Consider the following 13620-nt stretch of genomic DNA (forward strand, 5'->3'; position numbering starts at 1 on the left):
GTGTGTGTGTTTGGGTGGGGGGGTTATACTGCACAGTGGGTGAGTGTTAGCTAGACAGCCCTCGTCTGCCTGGGTCTGTGGGGGTTTCCGATAGAACCAGGTGGCTTCCCCCGTCTCTGCTCATACCATATTCCTAGTGTTACCGTTAAGGGAATGTAGCAGCTGCCTCTGGTCTTTGCATGCAACATGCACCCAGCCCTTCTGTCGGTTTACGCGTGACTGCACGAGTTGTGGCTGCCTGATACACACTCCAGGTGCATTCACACCAACACACGCACTGACCCACATGCACACACAACCGCCATAGGCGAGCGCGAGTCTGTGTAGCGTGGGTGTCACACACCACCAGGGCAGCTTAGCATTAGACCTGCTCAGAAAATGGCTTTTCTGTCTTGCAAAAAAAATTGAGCTTTGACATTGGGATGAAAAGCCACCGCTTTAAACACTTCTGTGAAACGAAATTCTGCTGAAAAAGTCGTCCTGGCTGCAATCGAAACGTTTTGTTTCGATGAGTTTGAAAGATTTCATTTGGCTTTTGACCTTTTTTAACCGTTAACATTTTTTCAATTTCGAAATGAAAAATCAACACTTTTTCTTCCAAAAATGTCATCTTGATATTTTCTCAGAACAGGTTTCTTTCCCATTTTTAAATGAAATTGCATTGAAAGTGATAGTTTTGCACACACACAAAAATCAGTTTAATTGAAAAGGCATTTTCCAATGAAATATCGCAAAAAAGATATCCAGCCAGTCGTTCTGAGCATCCACTTCCTACTCTGCACCGATGACACAAGCCGTGGAAAATGAGGCACTTCCTCTTATGATCTCATTAACACTCACAGGCTCTGATCAGGGCCCTACTGCGCCAGGCGCTGTACATACATAACCAGAAATGTCCCTGCCACCCAGAGCTTTCACACGCCAACACGCCGTTCTCATGTATCCCCCGTACGCACACACACACGCTCACACTTACATGCCACTTTCATCTCTGCTTGAGCTGCCGCAGCTGGAGACTGTTGAGGTCGGAGAGTGACCCAAGCCAACAATTCCAGAGCCTAGTCCCTCTTCAAACTCCCCCACGCGCTTGTACCTCACCGCCCCCTGCTTTATAGACACATAGACTTTAAGCTTAGAAGGGACCATCTAGTCTGACCTCCTGCACATCGCAGGCCACAGAACCTCGCCCACCCACTCCTGTTTGGAGGAGCGCTTCCCCCAAGCAGCAAGAGGTCCAGGTCCAGGGCACCGAGAAAAGCTGGTGACTTCACATCCTCCATTGCAGCTTAAACCTCCCTAGCGTTCCAGGGGACCTGGGCAAGACGGCTCTGCAGAGGGCTCCGCTGAATCACCCACGAAACCGGACGCAGAGAGAATCTGATTGCAGTTCTCTGGAGCCTGCTTTGCACCAGCTGAGCTCAGACCCCGCAGCCAGGGAAGGGGCCTGGTGGAAGAGGCTAGCTCACCGCCAGCTCGCGAGTTCAGCCAGCCGCCCGCTGGCCATGCTCCCTGCACATCGGGGGCAGCCAGCGCCCTTTGGGGGTGAAGCAGGAGGGGAGCTGCAGCTGCAGAACGAGTTCACGCACCCCACTTTGCAGCTTCAAAGGCAGGAGGGACTCTGCAAGCTGGTCCCTCTCCAGCTGTTCCTCCATAGACAAGGCCTCTCCCCGCATCCCCCCCCCGGCCCGTAACTTGTCATCACTTTCCAGCAGACAGACCAGATGCTCCTCACAGGCCGCAGCCTATTGTGGAGACTTTGATGTAGCCAGGCAAAAGGGCAGGAGGCGGGGGAAGGGGGAGGGGGTCGAGCTGGGCCAGACGGGGAGGATGGAGAAGGGGAGCTGCAGGGCTGGTTTTCAAGCCCCAGGGCTGAGGGCCTGGCTGAGCGAATGCAGCCCCGCTTGGGTCTCTTTTGTTATCTGCTGCCTGGGCCTTCGGCTTCTGCCGTGTCCGGAGAATGAGATCAGGATACCGGCTTGCTGGAGCCTTCACACGTTCAGCAGGGCGCAGATGGACGGCTGCCCCTCCGGCAAGGGTCAGACCTTCGGGCTGCTCTAGAACTCCCCGACTCCGTGCTGGGCCAGCTACCCGGGTTGTTTCTGCCTTCCACGGCACCCTGTGGGGGGACCTCCTAGCAAGAAGTTAGGCAGGTCTTGTGGCTCAGGCACTGGGTGAAGGACACGGGAGAGCTGTATTCACTTGCTAGCGCTGCCCATCAATCCCTGTGTGGCCTTGGGCAAATCACTTAATCGCTCCCTGCCTCGGGTTCCCACCTGCGCAATGGGGAGAATGACTCTGCCTTGTCTGTTTCGATTGCCCTCTCATCCTCCCGTTGGCAGTGTCAGGGGAGCCGGGTCGAACCCAGGATCTTAGCGAGACAAGGTGGGAGAGGTAATCTTGTTCACTGGCCCAACTCCCATTGGTGAGAGACAAGCTTTTGAGCAACACCGAGCTCTTCGTAGACCAGGGCATGACCCCCCGCCCCACGCCAAGTCCCACCTTGGGGCATTACATCCTGCATAAATTCTCCCTGCAGCGTCCATGGATTCGTCTTCACCCTGTCCTGAACTGCTGTTTAATGCGGGACTGTGTGCTGCTCTACCCAGGGCCAGCTGCATTTCACTGGCGGGCGAAGTGATTCCTGTACTGGAGAGGGCCCACTTGTCCTTACACCCCAGTGTTACAGGAGCATAACTCCACTGACTGAGTTAGCAGTTGCTCCTGATTTACACCAGTCTAAGTGAGAAGAGAGTCGGACCCTTTGTCTGAACAGCACTTCAGCATCCCTTGGCATGAAAATCACTTTAGACACGTCACTTTTCTTCCCCGTAGTAACCCACCACTTCCGTACAGCTCATGGAAATGGCCTGGACAGTCCACCACAAGAATGATCTTTAGCCATCCGCTTACCATGTGATGTGCTAGGTCTTTGCAAACATTTATTAACCCACAAAACCCACTTGGGAGGCAGATATTATCCCAGGGCTCCTGTAGTCCTCCTTAACCTCTACCCCTCTCCCCCCAGCAAAAAGTTTTGACGAAAAACTTTTTTGTCAAAAATTCCTGTTGAAAATTTTTGAGTTTTTGTCAAACCCCCTCCCCCCTGCAATGCATTGGTTTCTGACAACTCCCAAAATTAAACCATTTTCAGTTTAAACCTCTCAAAAGTTGGCTTTTGGTTGCTGAAAATTGAAAAAAATCCATTTTGAGGCAGACTCAAAGAGCTTTAATGAAAATGAAACTTTTACCTGAAAAAAGCATTTCTGTTGTGCTAAAAAAAAGCCTTTTTCTGCTCAAAAAAAAAAAGCGTTGATGGAAAATGTTCCACCAGAGGGGAGACAGCGGGGAAGAGCCATGGCTGCTGATTTGGGAGAGGGCCCAGTGTCTCACACGAGGCCCCGCAAATGGAGGTGCCTGGGGAGTAGGGGGTAAGCATGGGTCTCTCTCTGTCTCTTTTAAGCATCTCATGTTGTCGGCTGTGTTCACTTGCAGACAGAGAGCTGCAGATCCTGAAGCGCACGGAGGGGGACCCCCGCAAGGATCACCCCAAGAAGCCCCCGCTGTCTGAGTCAGAGGGCAGCGCCTCCCCCAACAACTCCTCCGAGTTCCTCCCGCCGCTGCCGGACAACAGCAAGAACATCATCCCCGTTTACTGCTCTATCCTGGCCGCGGTGGTGGTGGGGCTCCTGGCCTATGTGGCTTTCAAATGGTACGTGTGGCCTGGCTCACTGGGCTGCTCCAGCTCTGCGGAGGGGGTGCCGGGAGAATCACCGCAGGGGGGTCACCGGTGCCGCTCAGCATAAGCCGGCTCCCATGCGGGGCACCAGCCAGCAAAGCAAGTGCTCTCCACAGCCACGCTGACTAGGCTGCCCTCCTGGGCTAGCTGACCCCCCCCTTCTGGCCTGGCTGTTCCCCCTCCTGGGGGGACCCCTCATGTCTTACCCCGTTGGTGCCTAGCAAAGCCCTTTGGGTCCTGCCGGACATGGGCCCAAACCAGGACCCCAGCTCCAAACCCTGAGCTCTGGGGATGTTCCCGTCGGTCCCTAATGCTGTAATGGGCTAGAATCAGAACACCACACCCCCTGAAACTCTGGGGAAGTTCAGCTTTGGATCCAAAGTCCAGGGCTTAGGCCCGTTTCTGTGAGGGTTGGGATCTTTCCCACTTTGCCCATTCCTCATGGTATGGACATTCATCTCCTCCTGCGCTTTGCATCCAGTTGCTCTCCTCAATACGCCTTCCACTCACCCGCAGGAGTCAGAGAAGTATCATTATCCCCATGTCACAGATGGGGAAACCGAGGCACAGAGAGTTGAAGTGACTAGTCCCAGGTCACACAGCAAGTCAGTGGCACAGCCAGAAAGAGAACTCAGGAGGCCTGACTCCCAGACCTGTGAGCTAACCACTTGACCATGCATCCCCTTCACACCTGAGCTCCCCGGGCTCTGATAAAACATACTGTATGAAAGCAATAGGAGGGACATCCAGCCAAGGGGCAGCACTTGTCTTATGGCAGGAAGGAGGAGCAAGATTATTGTCTAGGGGCTCAGCACAGGACTGGGAGCTGGAAACTCCTGGGTTTCTAACCCAGGCTCTGACACTGACTGCCTCTGTGACCTTGGGTGTGTCCCTTAGCCCTCCTCTGCTTTGCTTTCCTGGCTGGGATCTGGAGGTACCTCCTACCATGCAGGGGGCAGGCAGGGCAGAGTGATGAACTGGGGGGTGTTTGTAAAGCGCTTTGAAGACGGAAGGCACAAAGTATTAAGAGGGTTTGGCTGGATTCAGTGGGCCAAGTGGATCCTGAGTGCATCTGCATTGAGGCCGCTGGGCCAAGTCCATTGCGGGTGCAGCGCAGCCAGGGATGACTTGGTCGCAGCCTGTTCCGGAGGGAGGGATTTGCCCTCCGGTCACCATGTCCTGCCCGCCGTGCACAAATGTTCAGCCGGGGAACTGGACGGGCAGAGCGTCGTTATTCCCTTCGGGGCAGGGCTGGCCCACAGAAGGGGCCGTGTCCCCTGCTGCATCGGGCATGCTGCTGGGGCCCAGTGGCTGAATAGGATTAAACCTCGTTTGGGGCGCCAGATTAGATCCGTCTCTCCCTCTGTATCTGGCCTTGGCTGGGGAGACCGGAGGAGTGGGCGGTAGATTAATGGGAACCCTGCTGAAAGGATTTCAAACCGCTGGCTGTTCTATTGGAAAGTGCAAAGCCAACCCCTGGCCGGCTCTCTTTGTGCCTGTGTTTGGGGATTTATTTCGTTTCGTGGTGTTTGAGCCGCCCTGCTCCCCTTCCCGCTTGTTTACATTCTTTCTATTCCACTCACATTGAGAGACTCCAGAGCTGAGTGGGTCCCTCCTCCTCCCATATAGATCATAGATCCCATCCTGCCTCCTGCCATATAGTTCACAGACCCCGTCCCTCCTCCTGCCATATAGATCATAGACCCCGTCCCTCCTCCTGCCATGTAGATCATAGACCCCCCCATCCCTCCTCCTGCCATATAGATCATAGACCCCCCTGTCCCTCCTCCTGCCATGTAGATTATAGACCCTGTCCTGCCTCCTGCCATATAGATCATAGATCCCCCGTCGCTCCTCCTGCCATATAGATCACAGACCCCGTCCCACCTCCTGCCATATAGATCATAGTCCCCCCCATCCTGCCTCCTGCCATATAGATCATAGACCCCTCCGCCCCCTTCGCTCACCCTGGCTTCCTTTCCCCAAGCCTCCCTCTGCGTGGTGAATCCGAGAGCATTCACTCGACAGACCCCTTCCCCCCAGGATGTGAGGAGCACCCTGAGTACAGACCCACAGCTCCTTCTGCAAGCGCTGGGGCCGGTGGCGATTTACACCACTTGTATTTGCTGGCATTCGGGACGTAGCAGATCTGAGTCCGATTCCCGGCTCTGCTCCAGAGTCTGGGTGACCTTGGGCAAGTCACTTGAGCACCGAGGGCCACGTTCTGATGCCGGACTCAGCCGGAGCAGTATATATGTAGGCCCCCCCGGCAGGCCTGGGCCAGGACTCCATTGTGCGAGGTGCTGTACAAACACAGACCCAACACACAGTCCCTGCCCCAAACAGCGTTCTACGAGGCCTCTTCTACCTAGATATATTCCCCCCTTGCTGCCCACTGCCATGCACCCCCTGTTCTCCTCTCTGGTTAGCGGGTGCCTGGTCACTGGGGGCCAGTCCTGGGAGCTGCTGAATGTCTCACCTCCTGCTAGCACCAACAGGGAGGGTGGGGTGGGGCAGCACCTCCCAGGATTGGGCCCTGGCTGCCTATGGCTGTCTGTAGCACAGCAGTGTCCGGTTCCAGCCGAGCGTAGGGCCCTGGTTCGATTCTGAGGTCTATGGGGTGGGGAGCGTCTTTTGGTCCTGCATGTACAGCACCTGGCGCAGTGGGGCCCAGAGCCCGTCCGCCAGCCCTAGGCGCTACCGGGGGGGGGGTACGAACATAGTAAGAGACAGCCCCGCCCAAAGGGCCTAAACACACACAAGCTGAGGGAGGGGAAACAGGCACAGAGCGAGTGGAGTGACTCGTCTGAGGTCGCACAGCAGAGCCAGGGACAAAACCCAGGCATCCTGAGTCCCAGGACCGCACCCTCTGCTGCCTCCTCGTGCCCTATGAGACCTTTCACCAGTGCTCTCCCTGTTGCACTAGACATATGCTCCCGTGCACAGACCGGCGCTAAAGGACTAGCACTAGCCACGGGCATTTGCCCCAGCTCTCTGGCTGGGGACAGGAGGGTGGGGGGTGCAAGATGCATCAAGCTGTTTCCAAACCGGGCTCCTCCATGCATGGGCTGGGAGGATGGGGAGGAGGGCGGCACTGGAGAAAGGGATGGAGTGAGAGAGGCAGAGAGAAGCCGGAGAGGGAGGGTGAAAGAAGTGGAGGCTGGCTAGGGGCAGAGAGACATAGACGGCAGGAGGACCCCCGTCCTCCGCTCCAGCAGCCAGCCCCGGCTGAGCCATCTGTGCCAGGGGTCTGCAGGGGACCGGGCGGGGGGAATTATCCTGCAGTTTGGGAGCCTGCAGAGAAAGAGCGCAGCTGAGCCCGAAAGCCCTTCCCTGCCGAGGCTGCGTGCGCAGGACTGGGCCGGCTAAAACCCCACGGTCGGGGGCAAGCCAGGTGTTGCAACGGGGTCAGTCAAGTGTGGGCGCTCCGCTGAGAGGAGGCTAAACTCCGGGGGTGCGAAGGGGGCATATTAACTCCCCATGTGTGCACACAAGGATTCCACCCCCCAACCCCCCCCACGGCTAGCACGTTACTGAGCCCAGCCGCTCTCCCCCTTCCCCCGCTGCAGCTGGAACACCTGCAAGCAGAAGAAGCAGCTGGCCAAAGCCAGGGCTGGGGAGCTGGGGGCCTCCCCCGAGGGCGAGAAGCTGCACAGCGACAGCGGCGTCTTCCTCGACACGCACAGCCTGCAGGAGCACCACCCACTCAACAAGGGTAAGGCCGTCTCAGCCGCGCCTCAGCAGGGCCACACACCCCAGGGAGGGAGCCTCTTCCACGCACGGCCGTTCTTGGTAGCGTCCACTCCCTTGGGGCGAGGGGCCTTGGCGGTTTCGGGGTTCCCCCAAGGCGTGTGAGCATTGGCGGTTTCTTTGTCCCCCAGGGATATGGTTACTGGTGGTTTCTGTGTTCCCCCGGGGATGTGGGCACTGGTGGTTTCTGTGTCCCCCAGGGAGTATGATGGACCCGTTTCCAGGTTCCCCCCCTCCCACCCAGGAAGTCTGGGCCTTAGCAATTTCGGGGTCCGCCACAGTTGAAAATGTCCCCTGGGGGCCAAACAGAGGCAGCATTTGGTCTACAGTCCACCCATGAGGAATCCCAAAGGAAGCTGGGACCACGCCATTGCAGATGGAGTGGCTGCTGTGGCAAAGTGGGCTGCCGGATAGACGCCCTTATGGGCCCCGAGGGTCCCCTCTCATAGGCGCCGACTCTGTGGGTGCTCCGAGGCTGGAGCACCCACAGGGAAAATTTGGTGGGTGCTCTGCACCCACCGGCAGCTCCCAACCCCGCTCCCCCCATCCCAGCTCATCTCTGCCTCCGCTCCACTCTGCCTCCTCTGCTGAGCGCACCACTGGGTTCTGCTTCTCCACCCTCCCTCCCAGCACTTGCACCGTGAAACAGCTGTTTCGCGTGGAAAGCCTGGGAGGGAGTGGGGAGGAGGAGGAACGCAGCGTGCTTGGGGGAGGAGGCGGGGCCAGGGCGGGGATTTGGGGAGGGATCCAATAGGGGCAGGGAGGGGCGGAGTTGGGGCGGGGTGGGGCACGAGCACCCACCGGCGCTGACAAAAGTTGGCACCTGTGTCCCCTCTCACTGTATAGCCTTAGTCTGGGGCCACCATCTCTCCGGGTGGGGAGGACAAAGTAGGGACTGGCTGGTGCCGCTGCATAAATCAGCCAGAGAGGGCACTGTGGGATGAATACAGGGACCCAGACCAGGAATGGAACCAGGCCGGGCGCTTATTTGGGTAGATAATGGGTTCGAGTGGCTCTTTTTGGAGCCCCCCGGGGCTAAAGATTGCAGCCTCTCTGGCTTTCTCACCCTGGGGGCCTGCTCCAGCCAACCTGCCACAGCAAGAGGTGCTCAGAGCTCTGAAATGTGGCAGGATTGGGTCCTAGCTCCTTAAAGGGAAGCCACAGCTATTACGGTTAGTTGTGTTACGCGCCAGTGTGGGCAGAAGAACAAATGGCTAGAAACTGGCCATCAACAGCAAGCAGCTCACCTGAGAAATGTTTCCTGCTTTCCCCCAAATTGTGGGATCCTGCCCCATCCTAAATGACCTCTGAAGGAGGCCTAGGCTGGGCGATATCAAGCCTGGACCAATGACAGGTTTAAGGGCTGTCATCCTGCATCTCTCGAGAGCTAGAAATGGAAGCTTTCCCCCACTGGAAAGGGTCAGTGTCCACTTTCCCATCAGAACGCCCAGGGCTTGCGGCTAAAGTCTCTAAGCAATTAAACCTTAAATGCCTGCCTCTGTGTGTTGGTTCATTTTAATACATGTTTCCCGCTGCCCTCCACACAGTTGGACCCAGTGGCCTAAGGTTGCCAACCCTCCTGGATTGGCCAGGAGTCTACCAGAATCGGCCTCCATATCTCCCGGTGGCTATTGAAGGCAATCTGGGAGATTTTAATAGGTCGTTAAAAGTCCGGTCAGTGGTGCTGCGGGGCTAAGGCAGGCTCCCTACCTGCCCTGGTGCCGCGTGGCTCCCAGAAGCGGATGGCATGTCCGGCTCCTAGGTGCAGGGGCAGTCAGGGGATATCCACGCACTGCCCCTGCCCCAAGCGCTGACTCCACAGCTCCCATTGGCAGGAAATGTGACCAGTGGGAGCGGTGGAGGCGGTGACTGCAGGCAGGGGCAGCGCACAGAGACACCTGGCTGCCTCTGAGCCTAGGAGCCGAACATGCCGGTCACTAGGAGCCACGCGAGGTAAGCGCTGGCTAGCCAGAGCCCACAGCCCTCCCCCTCTCCCACACCCCAACCCCCTGCGCCAGCCCTGAGCCCGGTCCCACACCCAAACTCCCTCTTGGAGCCCACACTCCGAACCTCCCCCCTGCACTCCTGCTCCAGCCCTGAGCCCCGTCCCACACCCTGAACCCCCTCCTCCACCCCAATCCCCAGCCCTGAGCCCCCTCCTGCACTCCAACCCCCTTGGCCCCAGCCTGGAGCCCCCTCCTGCACTCCAAACCCCTCATCCCCGGCTCCACCCCAGAGCCTGCACCCCCAGCTGGAGCCCTCGCCTCCTCCCGCACCCCAACTTCCTGCCCCAGCCCAGTGAAAGTGAGCGCTGGAGGGAGCGGGGGATGGAGTGAGCAGGGGTGGTTTCTCAGGGAAGAGGCGGGGCAGGAGGCGGGGCAAGGGTGTTTGGGTTTGTGTGATTAGAAAGTTGGCAACCCTACAGTGGCCATGTGTGCTTTTGAAAACCCAGCCCCTTGTTTTGGTCCCTAAATGGAACCCGATCCCGTTGGAGCAAAAGGATGCAAAACCCCACCCGTAAAACAGTCCAGGTTTCACCGTTGAGCACTTTCCATTCGTTACCAGGCGTAATACAAAGCTGGGGGGATTGTTAAACAGCCCCCGGAAATGCTGGCCAGCAGCTTGGGCCAGGGAGTGGAGAACACTGTACCCCCCCGCCCCCCGAAACTCCAGGGTGATTATTGGCGACGCGCACTTGACCTATGCCACCAGTGCACTGCGAACGGCCATTCTGTGACCAGCCCCAGGAAGCACTCCGGGAAAGGCGGCTTTAATGCCGAACGTGGGACAGGCTCTCTTTGGTGATTCAGCCACGAGACGTGGCCCCCTTTGGCATCCAGGGTGACGACTCAAAGCAGGAGGGGTCTGCACCGAATCCCCAGGACCGCTTCCTCCAGCACCGGGCGGTCTCGTAGCCGAGCACTGCTCAGCTTAGAGCATCAGACACAACCCCGGGGCATCATGTGCTGGGACCTGCCGGGGCGGTGCCTGGAACAGGAGGGCGGTGGCTTCTCTTCAGGTAGCGCTTGTGTAAGGATGCAGGGCTAACGCCGGCTCCCTCGCGCGTCCCGGCCCTGACTCTCTCTCTGCCTGTCCCTTCGCAGCGCACAAGGCTGAGCCCCGGCTGTACAGCGCCCTGCCACCCCCCAAGCAGGAGGCGGTGGAGCAGCTGCTGGAGAGCTCCAGCCACGGCAAAGACTGGCGCTGCCTGGCCAGCCAGCTGGGCTACGAGGAAGAGGCCATCGACACCTTCGGCCGGGGCGAAGCCCCCGCCCACACCCTTCTCTCCGACTGGTCCGCCAAGGAGGGGGCCACGCTGGAGGCCCTGTGCGCAGCCCTGGCCGGCATCGAGCGGCCGGACGTGGTGGAGAACTTGACCGGCCCCACTGAGGCCAGCTCAGTGGTGTAATGGCAGGGGCAAGCCAGCAGGCGGACGCGCCCCCACGCGAGAACGGGACTCGCCAGGAATTTTAAATGGCAACAAAAAAGAAAAGGGGGGAGGGGAACAAATTTTGTTAATTATAAGGGAACTTTAAAAAAAAAAAAAAAAGCAACGAAACAAACAAAAAAAGCCATGGAGCAGCGGCCTGTGGAGGGACCAGGTGGCACACCATGATGTGACTGGCACGTGAGCCCAGCGTCCCCTACTGGCGGCGACCGGACCTGCGGGTACCACACGCTGTCCCCTGTCGGTGGCCATCGGGCCTGCGGCTACCACATGCTGTGGCAGCAGGGGAGCTATGCCTTAATATTAGGGCAGCCTCTTTAGCACCAATGGACGGGACCTGGGATTCTGGGGCCAAAGGCTCTGGGTCCTCTCCCCGCTTGACCATGGGCTTGGGAGAGAGCTAGCCCCTGAGGCGAGCGGGTGGGTGATGCCTCACAGCCTGGCAGGGAGAGAGGCTGGCGTTGCTGGAGAGGGAGGGGAGTTTCTGGGGATGGGTTCTCTGCCCCTTTGACTCTGTCCCGTCTGGCCTGGTGCAGCTCCCGCCTTGTCATGTGGTTTCCTTCCGTCACGTGGCCATTGTAACCCCTGGGGATTAACCATGGGCTTTCCCCTTCCCTGTGCGCCATCTGGAAGAGCCCTCAGCCATACAGGGAGCCTGTGGACCCTGACCTGCCAGGGCCAAGCCATTCACCCTCCCCATGCCTAGGGCTTGCTCGCAAAGGACGGTTCCCAGAATCCTTTAGGGTGCTGCCCTTGGGGTGGGGCCTCATGGACATTGCCTGTAGCCCTTTTAGGGGTTCAGCCCTTTGCCCTTGGGCCCAGTGGCATATGGGGACTTCCAAGTGACCCAGCAACCTCCCTTCAGCCAGAAACCAGAGAGGGAACGGGGGAGGGAGAACCAGCCGGCTGCTCCTTTGACCCTGCGGCCCCCCGACAGCACTGCCGGTGATCCCCCTGCCATGGGATTCAGGACCCCGATGCTGGGAAGTGCTGGCTGAGCCTGGCACTAGGCACAGGCCATTATAGTTAGGCCTTTGCCCCAAGGTGCAAAGATCATGCCGTGTCCCCTGCCCCACAGAATGCCTGTTGGGGTGGCCATGCCAGCCTGCCCCTGGCGGGTCACCACCTGCCTGCCTGTGTCCCGAACTGTGCTCTGTGACTGCCCTCTGCTGAGCTGCTTGGCACGCTGCCCCAGGTCCCGGCTGCCATGGGGCAGCTGGGGGCAGATCTCCCATCGCTGATGGAGGCCTGTGGTCAGCCCTGGCTCCACAAATGGTTCCCCTACAATAAGACCTTCTCCCTGCCCCTGCACTGGAGGAATGAAACCAACCCCCCCACCCCCCACCCCAGGTCTGCAACGCTTGGCAAAGTGTTTCCGCGTGAGCCCAGCGGTGCTGAACCGCCGCGGGAGAGCAGGCTGCAGAGCGGCACCTCGCCGGTGAATGGAACCAGCCTGCCAGAGCAACCATGGCCCCAAAAGCTCGCCAAGTCCCCCACCGGCTGGACCTCCTTAGCCTTAATTTCCTGGGCTCAGCTCGTGGCCAGAGGCTGGCTGAGTCGGTGCGAGCCTGGCTCCTGCTAGTGACTGTAATAGGCTGCTGGGGCCAGACTGCTGTACCCCAAGAAGTAGCTGCCCCTCTGTTGGGTGCAGCAGGTCCTCAGGTCAATCCCTCGTGAGAGCCCTGCTACGATCCCTGCTGGGCGTGCAATGGACTCTTCCGGGTCAAGGTAACGGCAGACCTTGCCCTGTGTTATTGCTCTGCTGCGTACTTTGGAGAATTGGGGCAGGGAGGGTGTGGTCTCGTGGGGCGCCCGCCCCACAGGTGATCAGCTGCAGCAGGGCTGGTCTAATGGGACCTTCGGGAATGGCTAAGTAGCACGGGAACACACATCAGCTTTAGCCTGTAAGCTACGGGCTCCTCCTCCTTTTCTTCTTCTTCGTTTTAGGACGGTTTTTGCTGTACTTGACTTCTCTGCCTGCTCTAGTGTTGTATTGTTCGGCCTCTCGTTGTGTATGACTCTGCCGTGTCGGAGGACATGGGTGTAATGCTCACGTGTTACAAACCAATTGCATTAAACGCGCGTCGGTGGAGCTGTGGCCTTTGGGAGGTGGGCTCCTGGGCAGGGGAGTGGGTGAGTAGGCGCAGCCAGCATGCCGAGCCAATGAAACACGAGGCATGACGTCAAGAGCAAGGAGCCCAGTCACCAGCCAGGATCAGACCAGTGGCCCAGCTAGGCCAGCACCAGATGCTTCAGGAAAAGGTGTCTGAAGCCCTGGAGGAGGCAGTTATGGAATAACCTGTCCCCAGGGAACTTTTCCTCCTGACCCTGCATAGGTGCGGTTGGTTTAAGACCTGAAGCTTGAGCATGAAAGCGCCCCGCCCTCCCCCTGGGTGAGTCCAACCAGTGACAGGCTCCTCCTATGGGAACGCTTTTGCGCTATGGGATGGCACGTGGCCTGGAGGTGTGGCTGAGCCGGTGACCCACATGGCCCTTGCTGAGGAGGCGTTGCATGTACACACAAACCCAGCATTTAGCTTTTGTAAAGGCTGCCCTCCCCCCCCCCCAACTTTCTAGGTGGCAGCTGGCAGGGGGACAAGATGCTCGGGTTTGCTGGCATGGTCCTGGTGCTGCAGGAGCAGACTGGTGCCCTGGCCTGGTTGCACTGGGCTCTAATGGTAACTGC

The 13620-nt window shown here is 58.5% G+C and overlaps 1 protein-coding gene across 1 annotated transcript in view; it reads left to right on the top strand.

Annotated features, from left to right (window-relative positions):
* The window catches only part of LOC311517258 (tumor necrosis factor receptor superfamily member 16-like), a 46368-nt gene extending 33342 nt beyond the window's left edge, over positions 1-13026 (top strand). Inside the window, exons 4-6 of the mRNA XM_084621974.1 lie at positions 3493-3709; positions 7306-7451; positions 10591-13026. Coding sequence (XP_084478100.1) covers positions 3493-3709; positions 7306-7451; positions 10591-10895 — 668 coding nt within the window. The 3' untranslated portion in view covers positions 10896-13026. The remainder of the gene's footprint in view (positions 1-3492; positions 3710-7305; positions 7452-10590) is intronic.
* The last annotated feature ends 594 nt before the right edge of the window (positions 13027-13620 follow it).

Source organism: Lepidochelys olivacea, assembly GCF_965140295.1.
Source record: "Lepidochelys olivacea isolate rLepOli2 genome assembly, chromosome: 2".
Classification (NCBI taxonomy): Eukaryota; Metazoa; Chordata; order Testudines; family Cheloniidae; genus Lepidochelys; species Lepidochelys olivacea.